Source organism: Camellia sinensis, chromosome 13, assembly GCF_055761805.1.
Source record: "Camellia sinensis isolate YWXY chromosome 13, ASM5576180v1, whole genome shotgun sequence".
Taxonomy (NCBI): Eukaryota; Viridiplantae; Streptophyta; class Magnoliopsida; order Ericales; family Theaceae; genus Camellia; species Camellia sinensis.
The window spans coordinates 146,164,915-146,187,936 of NC_138973.1; the positions used below are offsets into that span (position 1 = coordinate 146,164,915).

The 23,022-nt window shown below is 39.0% G+C and overlaps 1 protein-coding gene across 15 annotated transcripts in view; it reads right to left on the bottom strand.

The window, feature by feature from the left end:
- LOC114280585 (ethanolamine-phosphate cytidylyltransferase) overlaps positions 1 to 23,022 on the bottom strand; it is a 44,227-nt gene that overhangs the window by 18,080 nt on the left and 3,125 nt on the right. For all 15 annotated transcript variants that reach the window (XM_028222975.2, XM_028222971.2, XM_082903712.1 and 12 more), the window contains 3 exons: positions 13,825 to 14,060; positions 13,211 to 13,392; positions 10,724 to 10,795 (listed from right to left, as the gene is read on the bottom strand). In XM_028222975.2, the coding sequence (XP_028078776.1) occupies positions 10,724 to 10,795; positions 13,211 to 13,392; positions 13,825 to 14,060 (490 nt within the window). The remainder of the gene's footprint in view (positions 1 to 10,723; positions 10,796 to 13,210; positions 13,393 to 13,824; positions 14,061 to 23,022) is intronic.

Sequence of the window (23,022 nt, forward strand, 5' to 3'; positions counted from 1 at the left end):
GAGCAGGGCCGTTTAGTGCAGTTCTTAATGGCTCTCTCCCCTCAGTATGAGGCTATCCATGGTGGCATCCTTTATCGGTCTCCTTTTCCCTCTGTGGATGCTATTGTTTGTGAGCTCCTCTCCGAGAAAACCTGTCTTAAGACGCCCAGTCAGACTCTGCCTGCCGCTGTCTTCTTGGCTTCTACTAAGCCTTCTCTGTTATCGACCCCACCTCATCATCAGCTTCAGGCCACTGCGAAACCCAAAAAGGGGCTATTAGGTACAGATGAGTGTGCTTTTTGAGGTGGCTGAGAAGACGTAGTAGGCTGACGTCCCTTCTTGGGACAATTGTGCTTCCAATGACTCCTCAGGTGGCAAAAAGCACACTCATTTGTACCTAATAGCCCCTTTTTGGGTTTCGCAGTGGCCTGAAGCTGATGATGAGGTGGGGTCGATAACAGAGAAGGCTTAGTAGAAGCCAAGAAGACAGAGGCAGGCAGAGTCTGACTGGGCGTCTTAAGACAGGTTTTCTCAGAGAGGAGCTCACAAACAATAGCATCCACAGAGGGAAAAGGAGACCGATAAAGGATGCCACCATGGATAGCCTCATACTGAGGGGAGAGAGCCATTAAGAACTGCACTAAACGGCCCTGCTCTAGGAACTCAACATAAGTGTCTAGTATGTTGAGGCGAGGTGGTCCATGAAAGCCAACTGATCCCAGAGACCTTTTATCTCAATATAGAAATCCTGAATAGTCTGATTGCATTGACGAGCACTCTGAATAGCTGTTTCCAACTCATACCGCTTGGCAAAGTTGGATTGCTGATAAACACCCAATAAATAATCTCACACCTCCTTGGCAGTATTGTATTTGGAAAAACATCATTTCAATACGGTCATCCATAGAATTATGAAACTAGATCAGAATTTGGGGCATTGTCACAATCCCAAGTGTCACAGGAAGTCAGATAGCCTTCACTTTTGAGTTCGATGGATGAGTAACAGATCCAGAAACATAGCCCAATTTTTTCTGACCAAGAAGAAAATTCTTCATAACATTGGCCCAATAGGCATAATTGCTACTAGTTGGTTTGTATTTGATGGCTTGAATTTTAGTGTCCGACATCATAACAAACCAAAAAAGGAAAAGACAATGAACTAATGGGGGTCTAAATGTAATAAAAAGAGAATTAATGGGTCAAACAGTAATAAGCAAAGAACTGAGGTTTGAGACTATAATAAACCAAGAGCAATACCAGATTGTCAAATACAACCAAAGCAAAGCTATAGAGAGAGACCGTTGGGAGAGACAAAACCAGAATCCAAACTCAAAGTCAAAAGGAGTGAAGCAGACCTCTTTGATTGCACGAACTAGAGGTAGAGGGAGATCATGTATGAGACATTGAAGCCCAAAAGTCAAACGAAAAGACCAGAGAACCATAGAGACAACTCGCGACTTGACAACTCAACTAGAGGTCACGGATGATTACGAATCGTGATTCCCACGACCACCCAACGATCGCGGACAGAGAACTTGATGGAGAGACAAAAGATGAAACCAAAAATTAGAAACAACGACCGAAGTGTGATGGCTACTAGGGTTTCGTACCTTGCTCTACTACCATGTAAGTTTCTGTATGAATTGTATATTCAACTTGTGTATAATACAAGGAGTACAACCGATATAGATAGCAATCCTAGACCTAATCTAAAATAGGAAATAAGAATAAACATATACAATCAATCTAATATATTTACATAATTAATGTTATATTCGCACAGATGGAACAAAGTGGGATTGGGATTGGACAAGGGGGTAAACATGATTTATGGTGAGTCTTTGGAAAGAGATTCAGAAGATGTGGGATAAGTTTGAAAAATACACTTATTTTTGGGATGGGGGACTTGTGAGTCAGTGGATCATCTCATGTGACGAGAGAACTTTGAACTTAGTTATGTTGGTTTGAAGTAGTGTGGGCTATCCCTTACTGTGTGGATGAGCTTCTCTACAGTTGGCTGGGGTTCTAGTGGCGAGCGGAGGAAGAATTTATGGTCATTGATTATATGGTGCATGTGGAATCGTTGGTCTTTTGGTGGCACTGAGGCCCTTTGTATCTCTGTTACATGGGTGTAGGTATGGGGTATCGGGTGTGTGCACGTGTCTGATTCATCTAGGACACCTTGGCACTACTAAATTTCTTATTTTTTAAATACTACTTTCATTTACTAGGGTAAAATGGTATTAAGAATCTGACATAGAGCTTTCGTGCATAGAACATGAATATAATGCATAGTTACATAGTAAACTTTACTACTTGCACATATTTGTATGGTGCACATCTAACTGAACATATCGAACATATATCATATGTGTCAAAGTGTCCTCACAAATGCTTACAAATGTAGAAGAAAGTTTCTACTAAGCCTTCTCTGTTATCGACCCCACCTCATCATCAGCTTCAGGCCACTGGGAAACCCAAAAAGGGGCTATTAGGTACAGATGAGTGTGCTTTTTGCCACCTGAGGAGTCATTGGAAGCACAATTGTCCCAAGAAGGGACGTCAGCCTACTACGTCTTCTCAGCCACCTCAAACACAGTTCCACAATCCTATTCCAAGTACGTTCCAGCCTTCTACCGCTTATACTGCATCTGCTCCTGCTCCAAATCCTAACTTGGCTTCCTTAAGTGCTCAGATTACTCAACTACAGTATATCTTGTCCACCTTTTAGCCATCCCCATCTGCTTCCCCTTTTACCTCTCTTCATCCAGGTTTGCTTAGGTTCTCTTCAGGTATCCCTTCTTTTGTCTGGCTTTTTGATTCTAGTGCCTCTCATCTCATGACTCCTCACTTTTCCTTACTTAAAAACTGTATTCCCCCTCTCAAATTAATACTCCTAATGGGTTTGGTATGTCTGTTCTATCTATTGGGTCTGTCTTACCCTCTGCCAGTGCCATGTTTGCTGTTACTATTCCCTCCATTCTTTATATTCTTCAGTTATCTGTGAGTTTATTATCTATCAGTTTACTTGATGCTTCTGATTTTGATGTTATCTTTTCCTCTTGTCTGTTGTGTGCAGGATCAAGTGTCCAAAAAGCAGATCAAGACCGGCCGTAGAGTTGGAGATCTCTAAAAAAACAAAAAACAACGCCCAATTAGTACACATTAATGTGTGTTTGGGAGGAAAAAGATTTAGTACACATCTAACCTTTGGCATAATGCACAAAGTGGTGGTTCCAAGACTTGAACCCATAACCTCAAGGTTAATAGGCCAAGTCTTAACCATTGAACTATAGCTATCTCTATGTGGTAAAAAGCTTGCATCTTCCTCTATCCACCACTCCAGTTGCCTTTTTTCATTTCAATTAGACTCTCAATCGAGTCCACTTTATTTATAGCATTCTCGCCTAAGTCATTTGTTTGTTGACTGCTTACTACATGTCTTTTGTTGATAATTGCACTTGCTATACTTAGGTTTATCTTATGACTCATAAATCTAACTTCTACCAAATATATCGTACCTTTCAGTCTATGATCACTACCGAGCTTGGGTCAACCATTAAATTGTTACCATCTTAGGTGGGGAATATTTTAATAGAGTTATGTGAGTATCTAGCCAATTTAGGTACCATTCACCAAATTTCCTATACTGGGGTCACGCTAAGCGTAAACACCATCATCTCCTTGAGACATTCTCAAACGTATGCTTACCCCCTACTCTCTAGTCGTTCTCCTTATGAGGCTCTGTTTTCCTAATTTCCCAATTACTGTCTCCTTCATGTTTTTGGGTCTGCATGTTTTGTCCTTTCCCGAAAAGATAGGACAAAACTTAGTGCATGGTCTGTCCTTATGCCTTTTGGCTTACAGTCATACTCAGAAATGCTATCACTGTTACGTTCCTATTTCTCGCCGCCTTTAGGTCTCCTGCCATATTGCCTTCCTAGAACATCTAGCTTACTTTAAGCTTCCTCCTATCACTACTCCTCTTTCCAAAGAGGATTTGGTTCACGTTGATCCATTTCCTTCTCAGGTCTCCCCTGATGAGTACATCTCTACTATTTCCCATGAACTTGTTACCTTTTCTTCTCCTACCACCCCTCTTGCTGAGTCCTCCACTATCTCCCGTGAGTCTTGTTCCCTCCTCTCCACCCCTATGTCTCTTCTCCTCCTCTATTGTTAGTTTATTCTTGTCGCAAGGCTCTCCCTCCACCAGTTCTCTCTGTCTCTACTACTAATCCTCCTACTTCTAAAGACACTAATCCTGCTGCACGTAAATATCTTGATCGTCAACGTCATTCCTCAGACAGGTTGGGTTTCTCAAATACATGTTTCTTTGCTTCTTGTGGTACCTTCTTGTTTGCTACTCACTCTTTTTCAGAACCCTAGTCTTATAAGGAGGCCTGTCGGGATCCCAATTGAGTTCGAGCTATGGAAGATGAGTTGTCTGCTTTACAGAAAACTAATACTTCCTTTGCCTGCTAGTAAGAATCTAGTTAGCTGCAAATGGGTCTACAAAGTGGAGACTCATTCTAATGATTCTCTCGAGTGATACAAAGCTCACCTAATTGCGAAAAGTTTTTCATAGGAGTATGGTATTCATTATGAGACATTTGAGATTGTTGCCAAGATGACTATTGTCCATACATTGATATTTGTCACTACTGTTCGTCATTGGCCTCTTTATTAGATGGATGTTAAGAATACTTTCTCAAATGGACATCTCGCTGAGAAAGTTTACATGCGTCCTCTCCCTGGCCTTCCTCACTCCTCTGGATAGGTTTGTCATTTTCAACGTACTCTATACGATTTGAAGCAATCTCCTCGTGCTTAGTATGATTGCTTTCAGACAGCTATTGTTGAGCTTAGGTTTCAACCTTATGCCTAAAATTTTGCTTTGTTTCTCCTATATCTGTTGGTTTTGTTGCCTTACTACTGTATGTAGATGATATGATCATCACTAGCTCTGACTGTTCTGCTATCTCTAAGGTCAAGAAGCATCTTTTCGACACCTTTGAAATGAAGAATCTGGGCCTATTGTGGTATTTTCTTGGTATTGAGATAGTTTCTTCCCCAAGGACTACTTTATATCTCAGGCCAAGTATGCCCATGAGGTTATTCATCGTGCCGGTCTTACTAACATTAAAAATTCTAATACCCCCATTGAGCTTAATGTGAAACTCAACACTATTGATGGTGTTCCTCTGGATGATCCTACTTTATATTGAGAGTTTGTGGATTACTTAGTCTATCTGACGAGTACTCGCCCTGATCCTGCCTATATTGTTCATGTAGGTAGCCAGTTCATTTTTGCTCCTCGCTCTACGCATTAGGCTACTTTGATCCGGATTCTTCACTACCTTCAGGGTACTATCTTTCAGGGTCTATTGCGGTCTTCTACTTCTTCCTTAGACTTGGTAGCCTATGCTGATTCTAATTAGGCTGGTCACTTCTAGCCTCTACATGTTTCTTGGTGATTCCTTGATTTCTTAGAAGAACAAGAAACAAATTGTTGTTGAGCGTTCCACTGCCGAGGCAGAGTTTCGTGCTACGGCTCATGCCACTGTTGAGATTGTTTGGCTTCAATGTCTCTTGAGTGATTTGGGTGTCCCTTGGTCTTCTCTGACCTCCCTTTACTATGACAACCGCAGTGCTATTCAAATTGTCCATAATTGTCTTTCATGAGTAGATAAAGCACATTGAGGTTGATTGTCATTTTGTTCGTCAGCATCTACAGTCTGGCTCCATCTAACTTCCTTTCGTCTCTTCGGCATAGCAAGTTACTGATTTCTTTACCAAGACTCACACCACTACTTGATTTCAGTTTCTTCTTGGCAAACTTTCAGTATTTGCTGCTAAAATACCTTAAGTTTGAGTGGAAATGTGCGAATATTATGTTAGTTATGTAAATATATTAGATTGATTGTATAGGTTTATTCTATTTCCTATTTTAGATCGGGTCTAGGATTGCCATGTACATCAGTTGTACTCCTTGTTTTATACGCAAGTTGAATGTACAATTTATTCAGAAACTTAAACCATCACCCTCCATTATTTGTCCAACTTACAAGTAAAACTCCGTAGCCACTTCCCCAATTAAGCCTGATTAAAAATTTCCCATTTTCTAATACTGACACCTCATAAAAAATCCCTCTACAACTTCTCTAACCTTGTCAGCCCTCTTTTTCTCTGCTGTGAATTATGCATTAAAAAAACAAGCATAGAGGTCTCCAATGACAAATTTGAAAAGATTTTCTTCTCCATTTTTGAATATTCAGTTGATTGAAAATAATGGAGCGTTTTATTGCATTAAACCATCCACATAAAACACTTTCTAGCCACCCCTCTGGTATCTTGTTAAACATTAGAAGTTAGAAGTACCCATTCATTTCAAACCTATCCAAATGTCCCACATGGTTCGGTACAAATACTACAGTAGCCCTTAAATTTCCAACAACCACCTGTATGCCAGCAAGTTGCTCTTTATAACCATGACAACCCATCTAAACTTCCTTATGTAAAGGTTTTAGACAAAATCATTAAACTTGTATAATAGAAGGCCCTCTAAAACCAAGTTTTGTTGAGAAGAAAACCAGGTGACAAGTAAATGCCCAGTAGATCTGATACTAGTTGATGCATTTTGACGTAGGGTTCTTCACCATATCAAACCTCTTCATTATATCTACTACGAAAACACAAGGGATGCACAAAAACTTTTGATAACTTTTGTTCTGTTTGCTTACTTCCCTCGCAACTTACGTGATTCAGAAGCTCAGAACTCTATCTCTCTCTCCTGAACAATGGAAGATGTGTATAAACTAGCTTCCCAATGCCCATTAGGCCAACCAGCACCACCTAGGCCAACTATTAAACTGAATACCTCCTGCCTATAAGCTGATATACAGTTCTATTACTCTAGTGCGCATTGCAACATCTTTACTGTCATTCAATCAAGACGCAGCAGCCAGTGTAATGCATAATGGCATCATCAAAGATGAGTAGTGAAGAGTGAAGACCAAAGGTATATGAACAGTTCTGAGGAATGAGCAACTATGTTAGAATTTACCATAAACCTACTACACCTACCACCAATTTACCCTCACCTACTCCTCACCTACTACCCAAACCCTCTCCTATATAATGAGCCACTCTGATTTGTAATATAAAATATCAAGATATATCAATCAATACATCAATCAATAATAATACATACAATTTATTCTCTCTCTTTCTCTATACATTATTTCTTACATGGTATCAGAGCAGGTTTAGAACCTAGTATTTTCGCTTCCCCGGCGGGCGGCAACCTCACCTTAGCCGCCCGCCGGACCTCAACCTAGTCCGCTAAAATTCTCTACACATACCGTCACTCTTCTTCACCAATGTCTGCAAACAATCAGATCTCTCTGAGACATTTCATCGAACACCATGTCTGCAACAATGATGGGCAAAACACACACACACACCATGCAGGGGGACACCCTTCATTACCAAACAGAAGGCCATCTCTTCTCCAACCAATTTTTTTCTCTCTCTAGACTTCACCACCAGCCCCCCGTATGATCTGATTGTTTCTGCACAGCTGCCTTATCCAAGAAACTAAAATCTTTGGTGTGATCAATCTTGCGGCTTCCTTTGATAGCAGATTCTGTATCAGCAATCTCATACAAAAGAGTCTTATCTGCTGGAACTCTAACCCTATATTTCTTCACAGAAGCTACTAGCACCTGACAGATTCTTGTCAGAGGGCTACCTCCGGGCTTCTGGTTCCGATACAGGCGAGTACCAGAAAAGAAACTTGCTACTGCCATTGTCATGGCCACAGCTGGGATTCCACGAGGCTTACGGTGGTTCTTGATTTAGATGAGACTCTAGTGTGTGCTTATGAAACATCTAATAGACTGTATCGGCCTTCTACCATTAGCACGGAATATCGTGAGCATGTGAAGGATCTGTCTTGCCTCTCACAGGATCTCTGCCGAACAGTTATTGTTAATAACAACCCATTCAGTTTCTTATTGCCACCAGTGACTGGAATTCCATGCATCCCCTTTTCTGCAAGACAACCACATGATGATCAGCTTCTGGAGGTCCTTCTTCCACTCCTCAGACACCTCTCTCAAATCCGGGAAACACATTTTCTCTCTCACTTTACTTTTTCCACCACCCACCAAACATCATCATCGCCATGACTGGGTCTGCCCCCTGTGCTTCTTTTTCTTTTATTCTTTAACAACAACACTTAGTTGGTGAGCCCCTTTCACACATGTTTTCCACTAAACCACATACCCATCACATTTTTTTAATATTTCTACTTTTTCGTTTTTGTTGTTTTTTATTTTTTTATTCATCACCCCACCTGGGCATGTCTCATCCGGGTGCTTATTTTTCTTATCTCTATTTTTTTTTTTTTATTCTCTTTGTTCCCACCATGTTTCATCCCACTAGAGTATATAAAATATATTTCTATTTTAAAAACAATTTAACATATATATATATATTGTTTTATCTATTTTTATTTTATTTTATTTTATTTTTATTATTCCACAAAAAAAAACAAAAAAAAACAAAAAAAAACAAACAAACAAACAAACAAAAAACAAATCCACAATCCATTCACCACCTCGGTTTTCAACCCGATCACAATTTTACACTAGGATCAACCCCGATCCCCATTTTACAGCAAAAAAAAAAAAAAAAAAAAAAAAAAAAACAACAAACACACAAAACATCCACCCACACAGTGGGTTTTTTTCTTTTCCCTTCTCTACTCTACTGCAGGTCTCTTCTTCTTACTTTTATCTTGGGTGTCCCGTGCCAGTCCGGTCTCCGTGTTTCCTTGTCCACCGAGCACGTTCACTCCCCCATACTCCTCCACTGCAGCATATGGCGGACCTCCAAAACGGAACATCACGGTGGCCTTCCGCTTCAGTTCCTTATTTTCCGCCTTTAGCACACTTATCTCTGCTCGCGCATCCTTATACATGCGTTGGAGCAGAGCCAGCTGGGAGTTTAAATGCTGCACCTCATTTGTCCTACTCTGCAGCCGGTTCGACAAATTTGTGACCGCCGTCATACTTTCCACACATGCCTTCAGAGTATACTGATTTGCTTCCACATCCGACTGCACTGCCATTCTTTGCTCCACAGACCGCATCGGAAAGTTCAGCGGAGTAAACTCCGGGGCACTCGGTTGAGGTTCCAGTGCTACCGCTCCAGTTCTCTCTCTTGTTGACTCGTTGAGGTCGGGAAAGAGGGTGAGCAGACTCCGAGAAGACGAGGCCATTTTCTGGGCAACAAAGTGTTACAGACTATTTTCTGGGCAACAGAGTATTACAGACTATCTCTCTCCGCAAACGGAACTATCTTTCTCAGCAACACGAAGGATTTTTCAGAGGTTTCTCTCAGTTTTTTCTCTGCCTCAGCCTCTGCCTTCGTCTTGGTTAAATAGCCGAGGCTGCCACGCGCATCGCGCGCCTCTTGACGCCCGACAAACTGGCACGCCTTTTCATGGCACATCTTTTGATAAAGTGGACACACCTTTTGATGGCACGTCTTTTGATGGCACGCTTTTTGATGGCCCGCCTTTTTATGAATTGGGCACACCTTTTGAGGGTGCAACTTTTCAAGGGTCCGACAAGACTCTGTAAACTGTCCCGACATAGATTCCGGTTAGTTTCTACAAAGGTCCGACAAGACTCTGTAAACTGTCCCGACATTGATTCCGGTTAGTTTCTACAAGGGTCCGACAAGACTCTGTAAACTGTCCCGACATTGATTCCGGTTAGCTCCTTCATGGGTCCGACAAGACTTTGTAAACTGTCCCGACATTGATTCCGGTTAGTTTCTACAAGGGTCCGACAAGACTCTGTAAACTGTCCCGACATTGATTCCAGTTAGTTTCTACAAGGGTCCAGCAAGACTCCGTAAACTGTCACAACAACTGTCACAACATTGTCTGCTACAACGGTCCGACATGACCCCATAAACTGTCTTCTACATCGGTCTGACACCGCCATCCAGTGTCCTCTACACCGTTATAACACCACCATACAGTGTCCTCTACAACGTTATGACACCACCATCGAGTGTCTTCACCAATGGTCTGACACGACCATACAGTGTCACCTATCCTCTTTTATTTTTATGTATTTGCTTGTTTTGTTCCTTTCTTCAAACTCAAGTTGGTTAATTTCTATCCTCGTTGAGTTTGCGGGGGGCTGTTAGAATTTACCATAAACCTACTACACCTACCACCAATTTACCCTCACCTACTCCTCACCTACTACCCAAACCCTTTCCTATATAATGAGCCACTCTGATTTGTAATATAAAATATCAAGATATATCAATCAATACATCAATCAATAATAATACATACAATTTATTCTCTCTCTTTCTCTATACATTATTTCTTACAAACTAATAAGAGCAAAGTGGTCTGTGATCAGCTAAGGTCATTTAAAATTTATTTGGGTGGATAATGCTGCAAATATGAAACCACCAAACACTAATACAAGAAGGAAAGATAATACATCATGTTTCTATAGCAAGTAACATTTTGACCAATTACAGAATTACTTGCATTTTCATCAATTAAATGCAATAAAAAGTCTGGTATTAAAGTCAATTTAAACAAAAGATAAAGGCGGAAAGCAAGACTAATGGAGCATTGTAATCCACTAAGAAGTCATAAAGACAAAAGAGGGCAGACAAATTTGAAGTCAAAACTTCCAGCCATACATACCTCGACATGTCCCGCATGAAAAAGATCAAATGCTCCATCAATGTATACCACGCGAGCATTTGGACCAGGGCCCTGAAATTAAATAAACTAACTGAGCACTGACACAATAAGGAACACAAGTTTAACTAATGCAAAGACAGAAATCTAATTGTCAAATTGTTTGGTAACTCATATTTAGTTGGCTCATGGAAAATGAAGGTGTCCAAACCCACACAAAATATAAGACAGATCATGGAAATGGGCATTGTAATGGTTACCCTGATCATGTTAATTTTTTACTCAAATTTGTAGTTACTCCACAATTATCTACTACTTCAACAGACTTCCATATTAAATGGTCCAAGTTTGTAACCGTAATTTGACGAGCAATCTCGTCATCAATTTGCCCTCTTATAAATATACTAACTGTTAAGTTTCACTATTTTCCCATTTTCTTCTCCAAATTCTTTTACAACTCCATTACATATAATCTGTCTTAATCTCAGTCATTGTGACCCTATGGCATCTGCACAATCTCTTATTTAGGCTTTGCTCGGGCTGCTTTTTTATTTTTTATTTTTTATATATCCGCTAAGCATATGCCACTTAATCTATCCATGATTAAGAAAAAATAAGAACTGATGCTCAAAATTGATAAAGTTGGCTTTGAAGGAGTTAATACATGTAGTTAACAGAGAAGAAGTGGCTGTTCTGAAATTATCCAGAAAAAAACATGGAAACGTAAAGAAAAAATCCAGATTTGAACAATACTCAGAAGACATCTGTGAATGATTTGCAAAATATTAAAGTACATGCAACGAAGTTAGATTACATAAACTTGCAAAGAAAAAAAGGATAGATCATTTTCTATAGAAAAAATAATAATAATAAAAGTTCAAAAGGTCAAGAATTCTCTAAGCTTCCCCAACTTTTAATCATATTAAAAAAAACGAAAATCCTATAATAGTTTGTAATACACAGCTCTGGATATAATATTCTCCATCACCGACAGCAAACAGCTTCTCGTGTTCTATAAAAAGTAGCCCATTTATTGCACAAGAAAAGAAAAGGGAAAAAAAAATTCTTGAAATAGCTCAGTTGATCTAGAAGGGGAAAAAAATGAATTTATTAAAAATAGCTCATTCACTATTTTTTAATAAAAAAATATCGGCCTTGTTTGGATTGTTTTTCAGAAAAAAATTTTGGGAAAAATTCTCTACAAACAAATTTTCAAGAGTAATCAAACCAAACAAATTTTTCCAAAAAAAATCTCAAAATTTTGTTTGGTTACCTACTTTCCAAAATCACTCTCTCTCTCGTACACATCAAATCAATCACTTTTTTTAAAACTCTCTCCCCAAAACAATTTTCCAAAACCATTTCTGAAAAAAGGCAAACTAAGCAAGTTTTCGTACTTTTTATCTCAAAAACTACTCTACAAATACAAACCAAACACACCCCAACATTTTTTTATTAAAAAAATAATAATAAATTATACTAAAGTGGCTAATTTACCCTCAATTATTTATTTATTTATTAAAAATAGCTCATTTAACCCCCAAAAAAAATATCTCAATTGCCAAAAAAAAAAATTCCCTAAAAATAGCTCATTTACCCAACCAATCCCCAAAAATAAATAAGAAAATAAAGACAGAAAGAAGACTAAGTTTTAAATTGCCTCAATTCTATTATATTCAAGGACCATCTTTTCTGATGCCTATAGTTCCAACTATTAAGTCAGTGCTCAGTAGATGCCTGTTGCAGTTCCCCTCATTTCTATGAAGCATGAGGCCACTCATTCTGAAGACACCCCTTCCTGCTGACATTACTGATTATTATTGGAAATGTCCAGTTAGTTATAACAAACTTCCCCTTCTATTTCAGTAGTCATGTAACATTAACTAAAAGCAGCAGATCATTACTGCAGCCACCAATCAATGAACTATGGATAGGATATTCCAAAAGGAAGTGGTATTATCATTCACATATTTTATAGCAGCAAAGTGTACATGTTTCTTTGCTCACCAATGTGAAGGGGTAAAAAAGGGGAGAGAAAAAGTTATGCATCTCATATGTTTTGCTTAGTATAAAATATTATGCCTTTTGTGAGTTTGTATGTTGCACTTCTTTAAGCATAATTGTAAATTTAAAAGATAATTTATCGTTGTAGTTCTTAAGAATGTTTTACCATAAAAAGAGGTTAGCGTATGAAGCAAATCTTTCAGATGCAGTATGAGCCTAATGTTTTAATAAGAACCTCACACACCTATGGTTCGACTACAGGTTACCCAAACCTCAAAGTTGTACCTAATGGAAATTTCATTGAGCTTTGTCCTGAGTAATGAATGAATAAACATATAGCATATGTGCATATGGATTACTTGAATTTATTATTAAAGAGAACTGAATGTGAGGAGTAATGAATGAATAAACATATGGCATTTAGAAAAGGTGATTTCATACTTTGTCTTGCTGTAATGACTATTGAAGAGTAAAAATTAAATATACCTTGCTGCCATTTGAAAATTGCACAATCCGTCTAGAAGTAGGTAAAAAATGTGATATGTGATCACCATTGGCACGACTTTCCTCACCCTGAATGCTATTTAGGTTATGAGGTTCTCCATGCAGAGATGAGCATTCCTGACTTCCGCGAACTTTTATTTCCTTTGCAGAAGCAAGTATCCTTCCTACATATTATTGATTTCGTAAAGTTAATAAATGAACAAATTTTGGACAAAATTCCTCTTTCTGTTAATTATTTTAAGTGACACTGACAACTGATAAAGCGCACATACATCATTTTACTCTCTCTCTCTCTCTCTCTCTTATTTTATTTTTTTCCCTTTCTGGACAGGCTTGTAGGTCATATATGTATGATGATCAGATGAACTCATCCCCAGTGAACATGAGCACAGTATTGAGAGTGCACAGGGTTAACCAGGGTTAGTTCAATAGAAAAGGAAAAGACATTTGATTTCAAACCAATCTCAACTTTGATGCATCCTCAGCCTGATATTAGATAAAGCTACACCGGATAAGATCACTAAGCACTATTTTTTCTTACTAAAAGACTAAAAGTTCTCCAAAAGATTCTTACATAGAATAGAAAATTATAGTACCTACAATCTCTGTGCTGGATACACCTTCAGTGCGTTTGATCTGCTTGTAACGCCCAACTTTTTTTGCCAGGGCATAAGCATCAGTTCCATCTGGAAGTAAGCAAGGATCATCACCGTGTATGATATAATCAATCTTATGCTCATTGAAAAGACGATTCATAAATTCCTCTGTAATAGCATAAGGGGCATTGGTGATGACATCATCCACCCACTTCAACCCACTAACAAGGACAAGCCTAGAAAGGACATCAAATTAGATCAAAATTGTACGGCAATAATCTATTTGGAAAAATCACATAGTGCAAGTGGCCAAATTGGTGAAATATCCCGGGGGGAAAAAATGACCTTATTGAAACTCTCACCACGTTACTTTATATGTGGTATCCTAGTGTGAAGGGTTGAGACGTACGTGGTCACAGGTTCACTGTGGAGTGGCAAACACATTATAGGTATTAGATCACCACTAGTCTTAAAAGTTGTTAAGAAATTGGCCCAATAATGCATATCAAGCTCTCCAATACACTCCCTCGTGTTTAGACCATTTAGTACGTGGAGATTCAAACATTCGAATATGTAGAGAAACAAAATGCAAACGGAAAAACAAATGCAACGGAGACTTAAACCCAAGGCCTCTCCTAACATGAGCTCTAATACCACGTTAGTGTTAGGAAATGAACCCAACAATGCATATCAAGCTCCTTAACAAAAGGAACGAGAGACAAAGAGGATGACTACAATAGAGATAGAGTAGTCTAGCCAAGAAAGAGACAAAGGCAACTTAGAGCTCAAAGTATTAAGCTCAATAGGAGTTTATGCATTCTAAATACACCAACTTCTATGTATAGAAAGTGAGCATATGGTCGTAAATTGTTACCGGTGTTATGTGCACCCTTCCATCCTCCCAGTGTACCCATGTCCACTATATGTGTCTATTTCAACGATGTTTGAAGAAGAAGAAGAAGAAGAAGCAACTTACATCTGATAGTAGCCTTTCACATGGAAATATCCTTTCTCCCCTAAATTCTATTTAATTTCAAGTACATTCCTAAAAAATGCCATCATTGTATGTGAGAATATTTTTTTGATAAATAAAATTTATTGCCAAAGCATCAAGAAGATGCAAACAAATACAAAAAAACTAACCCATTAAACGGGGAACCTAACCACTTAACTCATCAACAAAATCTAGAAAAAACAAATAAATTGGGAACCACGCTACTAGACACCCAACTATAAAGAACACCAAAAACCCAAGACTCCAATTGAGCCACCGACATAGCACACCCCTAAAAAGTCCGACAATTCCGCTCCAACCAAATCAACCACATCAAACACAAAGGGGCTAAAGCCCAAGCTCGCCGCCACCTCCGCCCTACTCGACCACCCCCCCAGCAATGAAGAACCTCCATGACCCGCCTCGGCTGAACCCACACCACTCCAAACAAAGAGAAAATGTTCACCCACAAACGAGAAGCAATTAGACAATGAATAAGCAAATGATCTACTTTCTCCGCATCAGCACAACACATACAACACTAGTTAACCAAAATATGGTTTCGACGAATCAAGTTATCAATAGTCAAAATCCTACCAAAAGCTGTTGTCCACACAAAGAAGGCCACCTTCGAAGGAATACTAGAAGCCCAAACTCAACGCCAAGAAAAACCTTCCCTACCACCACAAACACAAACTCCAATAGAAAGACGAAACTGTAAAAACATCTTTCGCACCAAGAACCACCCAAACAAAAGCATCATCCCCACCCCCACCTAACCTTTACCCCATACAAAAAGGTCAACAAATCCACTAACTGCCCAACCTCCCAATCATGAGTATGTCGACGCAAAACAGTATCCCAAACCACCTCCTCACCACCCCCACCCAAATAAGAAGCCACCATCACATTAGGATCCACTGCCAAACGGAAAATCAACGGAAAACGCACCCGCAGAGCATCCTCCCCACACCACTAATCTTTCCAAAAGTGTACCCAGTCGCCAATACCTACCCAAAACTGAACGTACCTCCAAAACCCTTCCCTCCCCAACCAAACACCCTTCCACAATCCACACCCATAAGGCCCTCCCACCTCCCTAGTACACCACCCTCCCCACCCCACCCCACCCCACCCCACCCCATATTTAGAAGCCACCACCCGACGCTACAACCGATCCCTCTCCCTTGAAAAGCTCCACAACCACTTACCCAGTAAAGCCAAATTAAACTTACACAACCTCTGCACCCCCAAACCCCTATACTTCTTTGAGCAGCAACCTGATCCCAACTAATAAGATGATAACGAAACTCTCCTTCATTACTTTCCCACAAAAAATCCCGCTGCAACTTCTCCAAATGACGAGCCACTGATACTGGAATAACATGCCCCGATATAAAATAAGTCAAAACACTATCCAACACACTTTTTACCAAAGAAAGCCTCCCACCCTTCAACAAATATTGCCTCTTCCATCCTGCCAACCTACATTGAACCCTCTCCAAAACCTCATTCCACACCTCCTAGCCTTATAAGGGGCCCCCAACAGCAACCCCAAATAAAACACCGGCAAAGTAGACACCTTACAATCCAAAATAGCCGCCAAAAACGAAATCTACTAAGACTCCCCCCCCCCCCCCCCCCCGGAATCAATTCTGGCTTCCCCAAATTCACCTTAAAACCTGAGACTACTTCAAAGCATAATAGAAAACACTCCAAATCCACCCTGCAAAAAATCAAAGCATCAGCAGCATACAGAGATGAGAAACAACTAGAGGACCCCAGCCCCCATCACCTACCAAAAAGCCCACCAACAAACTTTCCTGCACCGCTCGAGATAACAACCGACTTAGCACCTCTATCACCAGAATAAACAACAAAGGAAACAAAGGGTTTCCTTGTCGCAATCCCTGAAACATCTAAAAAAAACCTGCCAGAGTCCCATTCACCAACATAGACGTCCGCATCGTCTAGATACAAAATAAAATCCGCCGCCTCCACCTCTCTCCAAAACCCATCCGCTCCATGACAGACATTAAAAAATCCCAACTAACATTGTCATAAGCCTTCTCAATATCCAGCTTACAAATGATGCTTGGTCGTTCATCACACAAATGACAGTCAACACACTCATTAGCTATCAAGACCGCATCCAAAATTTGACGACCACTCACAAAAGCATTCTGAGACTCTCGCACAACATCCCCCACCACCAGTCTAAGCCTATTGGCTAAAACTTTAGCCAAACATTGCATGTGAGACATACAATATAATTAAATGTTCAAGACGTGTCCACATACCCAAACCTAACTTTTGGATATTTATCATTATAGTCTATCCTAATATTAATGGTTTAGTGAGGTCCAATGCCTAGAAACACTCACACTCGATACTCATACTCAAATCCATGTAACATAGGTTGTAACTATCTGGAATGTCTACTTTATTTTTAGGGTTCTTGTAAGAACTTAGACCGTTAAGAATATGTACAGATTTTGGGAATCTTTGAGAAAGGTTTAGTGACAAGGTCCCTCTCTTGGTAGAACTGGATTAAGGCAGCTCAACCTGTGTGGGTCACAATGCCATTAGTCCATGACAAAGCCTTTAGCTCTAGCTTCTAAGCAAAATTTCCTAGAGTCCAACAATGCATGTAAAAGACTTTGGCATACATAGCTCTTGGCCTAGGTGTATAATTGGCAAGATATAACATCCATGGTAATGAAGCGGTATAACCACCGTGATTAATGTGAGGTATAAATGTACGGTATGACAACTGTGATAGAGTTTATAAATTCTATAACATCATGTACCAAATCTTGTGTTTGATTTTAATATAAAGTCTTTTGCAACAATTTTGCATCTCAAAATCTAGGATTAAGAGTGGAGATAAAATTTATGTTTCTTATTTCTTTTAAATTCTTTAACAAGAGAATAAGTCCGAAAAACCATGCATGTCAAAATCTAGGATTAAGAGTGGGGATAAATTTCTATTTCTTTGAACTTTTTTAAGATGAGAATAAGCCTAAAAATTGTCTCCTTTGTCGGACTCAAATTGATCATGAACTAACACACAATGAGTGTCCCTTTGTAGAGATTGTTCCACATCTTATATCTTGAGTCCAAGTGTTTTTGTGCTTGATATCCAACACTTTTAACAACACTTCGGACATTGAACAATTAAGGAGACTCAGAAAAAATATCATGTATGGAATATTCATTCCGTGTCCAAATACCCTTTACACCACACACACACAAACAAATCCCTTCAAAGAGATTTTTTTTCTTTTTTAGGGAGGGAGGTGGAGGGTAAGTTACACATTAGCTAGTTGGAATTTCCCAAGCCAGAAGTCAATATGTCCCTAATTTCAAATTACTTAAAATTGCCAATCAAGTTCACATTTTAAAAAAAAAAAAAAAAAATCTCTAGTTTAATTTTCACCAAAAGACTTCCTAACCTACTATTTTTTATATGTCTCCATGTTACATGTATTGGTACTATTGGAATAGAACTAGTAACTTTCACCAAGACCTACCCCTTTTCTTGATAAGTCAGACCTGGACCTCCTCATATGAATATGTTCCAAGTAATTTAACGCAATCCAAATGCAAATCAAGGATTGAATTGCGAGAGAGAGAGAGAGAGAGAAGACAAATGCCCCAATTAGGGGTAAAACTCCTAAGGGCTAGAGAGAGAAACCAAGCTCTATTCCAATCACAATGTATTTCTTAATCAAAAGCTAAGTACAAAGGAATATTACATCACTTATTTATAGACTACAACTAATAAGCAATTTTTAACAGACACTTGACCTATTTATTCTACTGCATCATACTCCCCCTCATGAAGAAACTTGTCCTCAAGTTTAAGCAGCCGCTAACCAAACTCGATGTAACACTACTCATGTAACCATAGGTGAGGAATAGGTGTTGCATCTCCCTGCTCAGGAACAAACATGATTCTCACAACTTAGCCATCTGGAAATACATTGAACTTCATCCTTGCATCCTTAACAACCATAGGTGTGTCCATACCCTCGCTAAAACTCGAACAGACCTCCATTTCCAAAAACCCCTTCACTCTAACTTGCATAGTTGTGCAGAAGAGTAATCATTCTGTCGGAATGAGACCAATGGGTTGGAAAATGACATCTTCCAAACCGAGGCTGGGAAATATTGACACAACGATAGGATGGACGATGCATCCATTAGGCAAAACACATGAGAGTAACTGATCATGAGCTGGAATTCGGCATTGCAAGCCTTCTCTCCTTCCTTCCTTCGAACACAAATGTGAACTAAGCATACAAAAAGCAACCTACTCAACTCAAAACAACTTCCTAAAGAGGTATAAAAGGAGTCCCAACAATAAAGCTTCAAACAACTTTGAATACAGCCTCAAATGAACTCTTTGAAACTTTCAAAAATATCATTGGACCACTTCTAAGGCACAATTTGTTTCAATCATCTCTTTGAATATGAGTTTGATTGGATTTGCATCATTGCTCCTTCCAATTGAGAGATTCATCTCGGTTTCTTCACCCAAATTTGGAGCATATGCCCTACCACAGCTTTCCTGTCGACCTCTATCTCATTGAGCCATTGAGCCATTGAGCCATTGAAGCAAGGACCCGATGTTCAAAAAAAGAAATCACAAAAATACTAAAAATAGAAGACAAATCATCAAAAGATCCAGCTTATCAACCAGTTCAATGACTTCAATGAAGGCACACACAAGTATTACAACCTATTGACTTGATCCCAAGGAAAATATCATCTGGCAAAACCCAACTCACATACAGGTTCTATTTCACTTGAACAGTCCAGATTAAAATCAATCAATCATGTTTATGATATCAAGAATCAAGAATTGATTCACAATAATATCACCCATGGAACATAATCAGCTTACCACACCTACGCGAACAAGGAATTCAGATCTCAGCTGCTGAATGTCGATCTTCAAGAACGGGTCACAAAATCTGCCAAACAAAGGTTGCAAACAACTTGTGATACACCAAAATGAACTACGACTATGGACCAAGGTTATTGCTAACAAAATCGAACAGCTACCAATTCAGGGTTTCGAAGACCAGATTTCAGATTAGACAAAATTGAACTAGAGAAACAGAGTCCAGTTTGAAATCGAATGAAAGAGACTGATCTAGGGCAAAGTCCCAACTGCAAACACAACTAGATCACTGAGATCCCAACGATTCAAGAGAAGAGGAAGTTTATCGAATGATCATCAAGAAGACAAGGATCCATTGTCGAACTTTGTTCGCAAACCAAGTCGCGAGCACAAAAATCAATTGCAAACTGATTTAGGGCTTCAGATTGAAGTCGAATCTTCATTATTGAACTCTGTTCTCAATTCAAGTCGCAAGCACAAAAATCAATCGCAAACTAATTTAAGGCTTCAGATCAAAGTCGGATCTTAGCCAAGTGGAATCGCAGTCGAACCTTGGCTAGGATTTCGGATCAAAATCAGATCTTGACTAGGACTTTGGATTCGAGTTCGGATCTAGGACTTCGAAACTTTGAAGAATCACAAATCGTGACTATGGGAAGACAACTTTCAATGTTCTGCGACCACACCTTACTTGCGAAATGAAGTCACGATGAAGTCAACCAAGTCACGATGTCCAGGCTCCCCGTAATAACGTCAAATCCAGGTCTGGTTTGAGTCGGATCTAGGGCGAGATCATGTTGCGATGTTGAATCTATGGCTTCGGATCAAGTCGATTAGACTTGTGATGGCAACTTCTGGTGAGACGATATAGGGTTTGCACCCAAGAATTAGGGTTCAGATCCAAAATTAGGTATGTTCCTCCTTCCTAATTGACGAACTGTATGTACGATTAGGAACAATTAAGTACAAGATCTATTGCCTGATACCAAATAATGCAATCCAAATGCAAATCAATGATCAAATTGAGAGAGAGAAGACAAATACCCTAATTAGGGGTAAAACCCCTAAGGGCTAGAGAGAGAAATCAAGCTCTACTCCAATCACAATGTATATTCTTCAATCAAAAGCTCAGTACAATGGAATATTATATCACTTATTTATAGACTACAACTAAAGGGGTGTTTAATAACATGATTCAGCACTTAAAACTAAATATATTAAGTGATAATCAATTAAGTCCGTTTGATAACCACAATTGATATCACTTCAAAATTTAAGTATCTCTGAAAATGTAAGCTAAATTTTAAGAAAAATTTAAGTTATATAAAACTTACTTAATTTTAACTGAATTTATAAATACTAAACATAAGTATCAATATATACTATCATAAACTCATTACCAACACCATCACCGCCGCCGCGGCTACTACTACCACCACCACCATCACTACCGCTACCACCACCACCATCCCCACCCCCAACAATACCACTCCCACTACCACTCCCACCACCACTACCACCACCATCATGCCACCATCACTACCAGCGCCATCACTACCACTACCACTACCACCACCACCACCACCACCACCACCACCGTCGCCATCATGCCACCATCACTACCGCTACCACCACCACCACCACCACCACTATTGTCGTCGCCACCACCACCACCGCCACCGTCACCGCCACAACCAACACCATCATGCCACCGCCACCACTACCAGTGCTACTGCTACTACTACCACCACCACCACTGCCACTGCCGCTGCCGCTGCCGCCGCCGCCACCACAACTACCATCACCATCATACTACCACCACTACTACTACTACTACTACTACTACTACTACCACCACCACCACCACCACCACCACCACAACATAAAAATTAAAATATACAATTTAAAAATAATAAATTTCAAATTTAATCATGTACATATTAAACAATTTATTTTTAGTTAAGCAATTAAATTTTTATCAAACTGCTTTTCAACTTAAAAAATTCAGCATTTAGTTTTCAATACTTAATTTTCAATTTTTAGTTTCAACTTTATCAAACAGCACCTAATGGGCTATTTAACAAACACTTAACCTATTTGTTCTACTTCATCATAATTTTCCTTGGTAAAGCTCACATTATTAGTATGGGTCCAATTTTTCATCATACTAGTGAGACCTGCATTGATATAAGCTTTGAGAACTGGCTTTGAGCCTTCAAGAAATACTGACTTTTGACTGATCCAGTGACAACATTGACATTTTCAAAATTTTGTTCTTACAATTCTGTTAATGAGTTAAGACAACAAAATTTATAGACACTTGCGACATATCTTGATCATTATAATTTATAATAATTGATGGAACTAAAATGAAGACATATATTCTTTTTGTGTGTATCCTTGAAATGAACTAGAAGGTATTATGAAACATTTGCACCAAGATAGAACTCTTAAACCAGACCGAATAACCTACGTCTTTAATTCAATTGAATTTTCGATATTTTATAATAATAACAATGAAACAGAAACTTGACTAACAAATCCCCATGTTCTAATTAGCCAAATCCCCATTCCATTGGGCACAAGGCTAAATAGGGAGAACCAGAATCCCACATATCAGTTCTATCGATTATTGGACAAAGTTAAGTATAATTATAATTTTGCTAATCGGAATGAATGGATTTATCTGAGCATGTTGGAGTCTGAAGGCTTGAAAAACCTTCATCTATAGGGTGGCACATACTACAAACTCCAATATTTGAAAATGTGTATACACTCGTAATTGTAGATTGAGAAAGAAAGGCTCCACGTTCTCCAAGTGGTTGATCTTACCTTAGCGAGCTAGCCGCTGCTTCATTTTGTATAGTGATAGCACTTTATCTCTCTTAGTGCTTGGTAATGAGCATATATAAAAATGCTAACAAGAGCATTAACATAGGTGCCAGCTCAAAGAACTAAATCAGGTATCGTCTTCCTATTTTCTAAAAAGTGTATCACATTGTACCACATAGCTATACTAATCTTTATGTTATAGAAAGAAAAATGATTTAACCACCCAAAAAAGAAAGTTATACATAGAAACTTTAGGTACGTATATACATATGCATATTGGAAACATATCACAAGAGTCGCACAAACGAAGACACGCATCCAACTTGAGTAAAGTTTACGGGTTGACATCAGATGAAATTAAATATACTAAATATCATATTTAATCACATTAATTCGTCAATTCGTCATTAACAAAAAAAGAGAAAGAGAACTACAATTGAGGTTTAAATCTTTCTTGAAATCA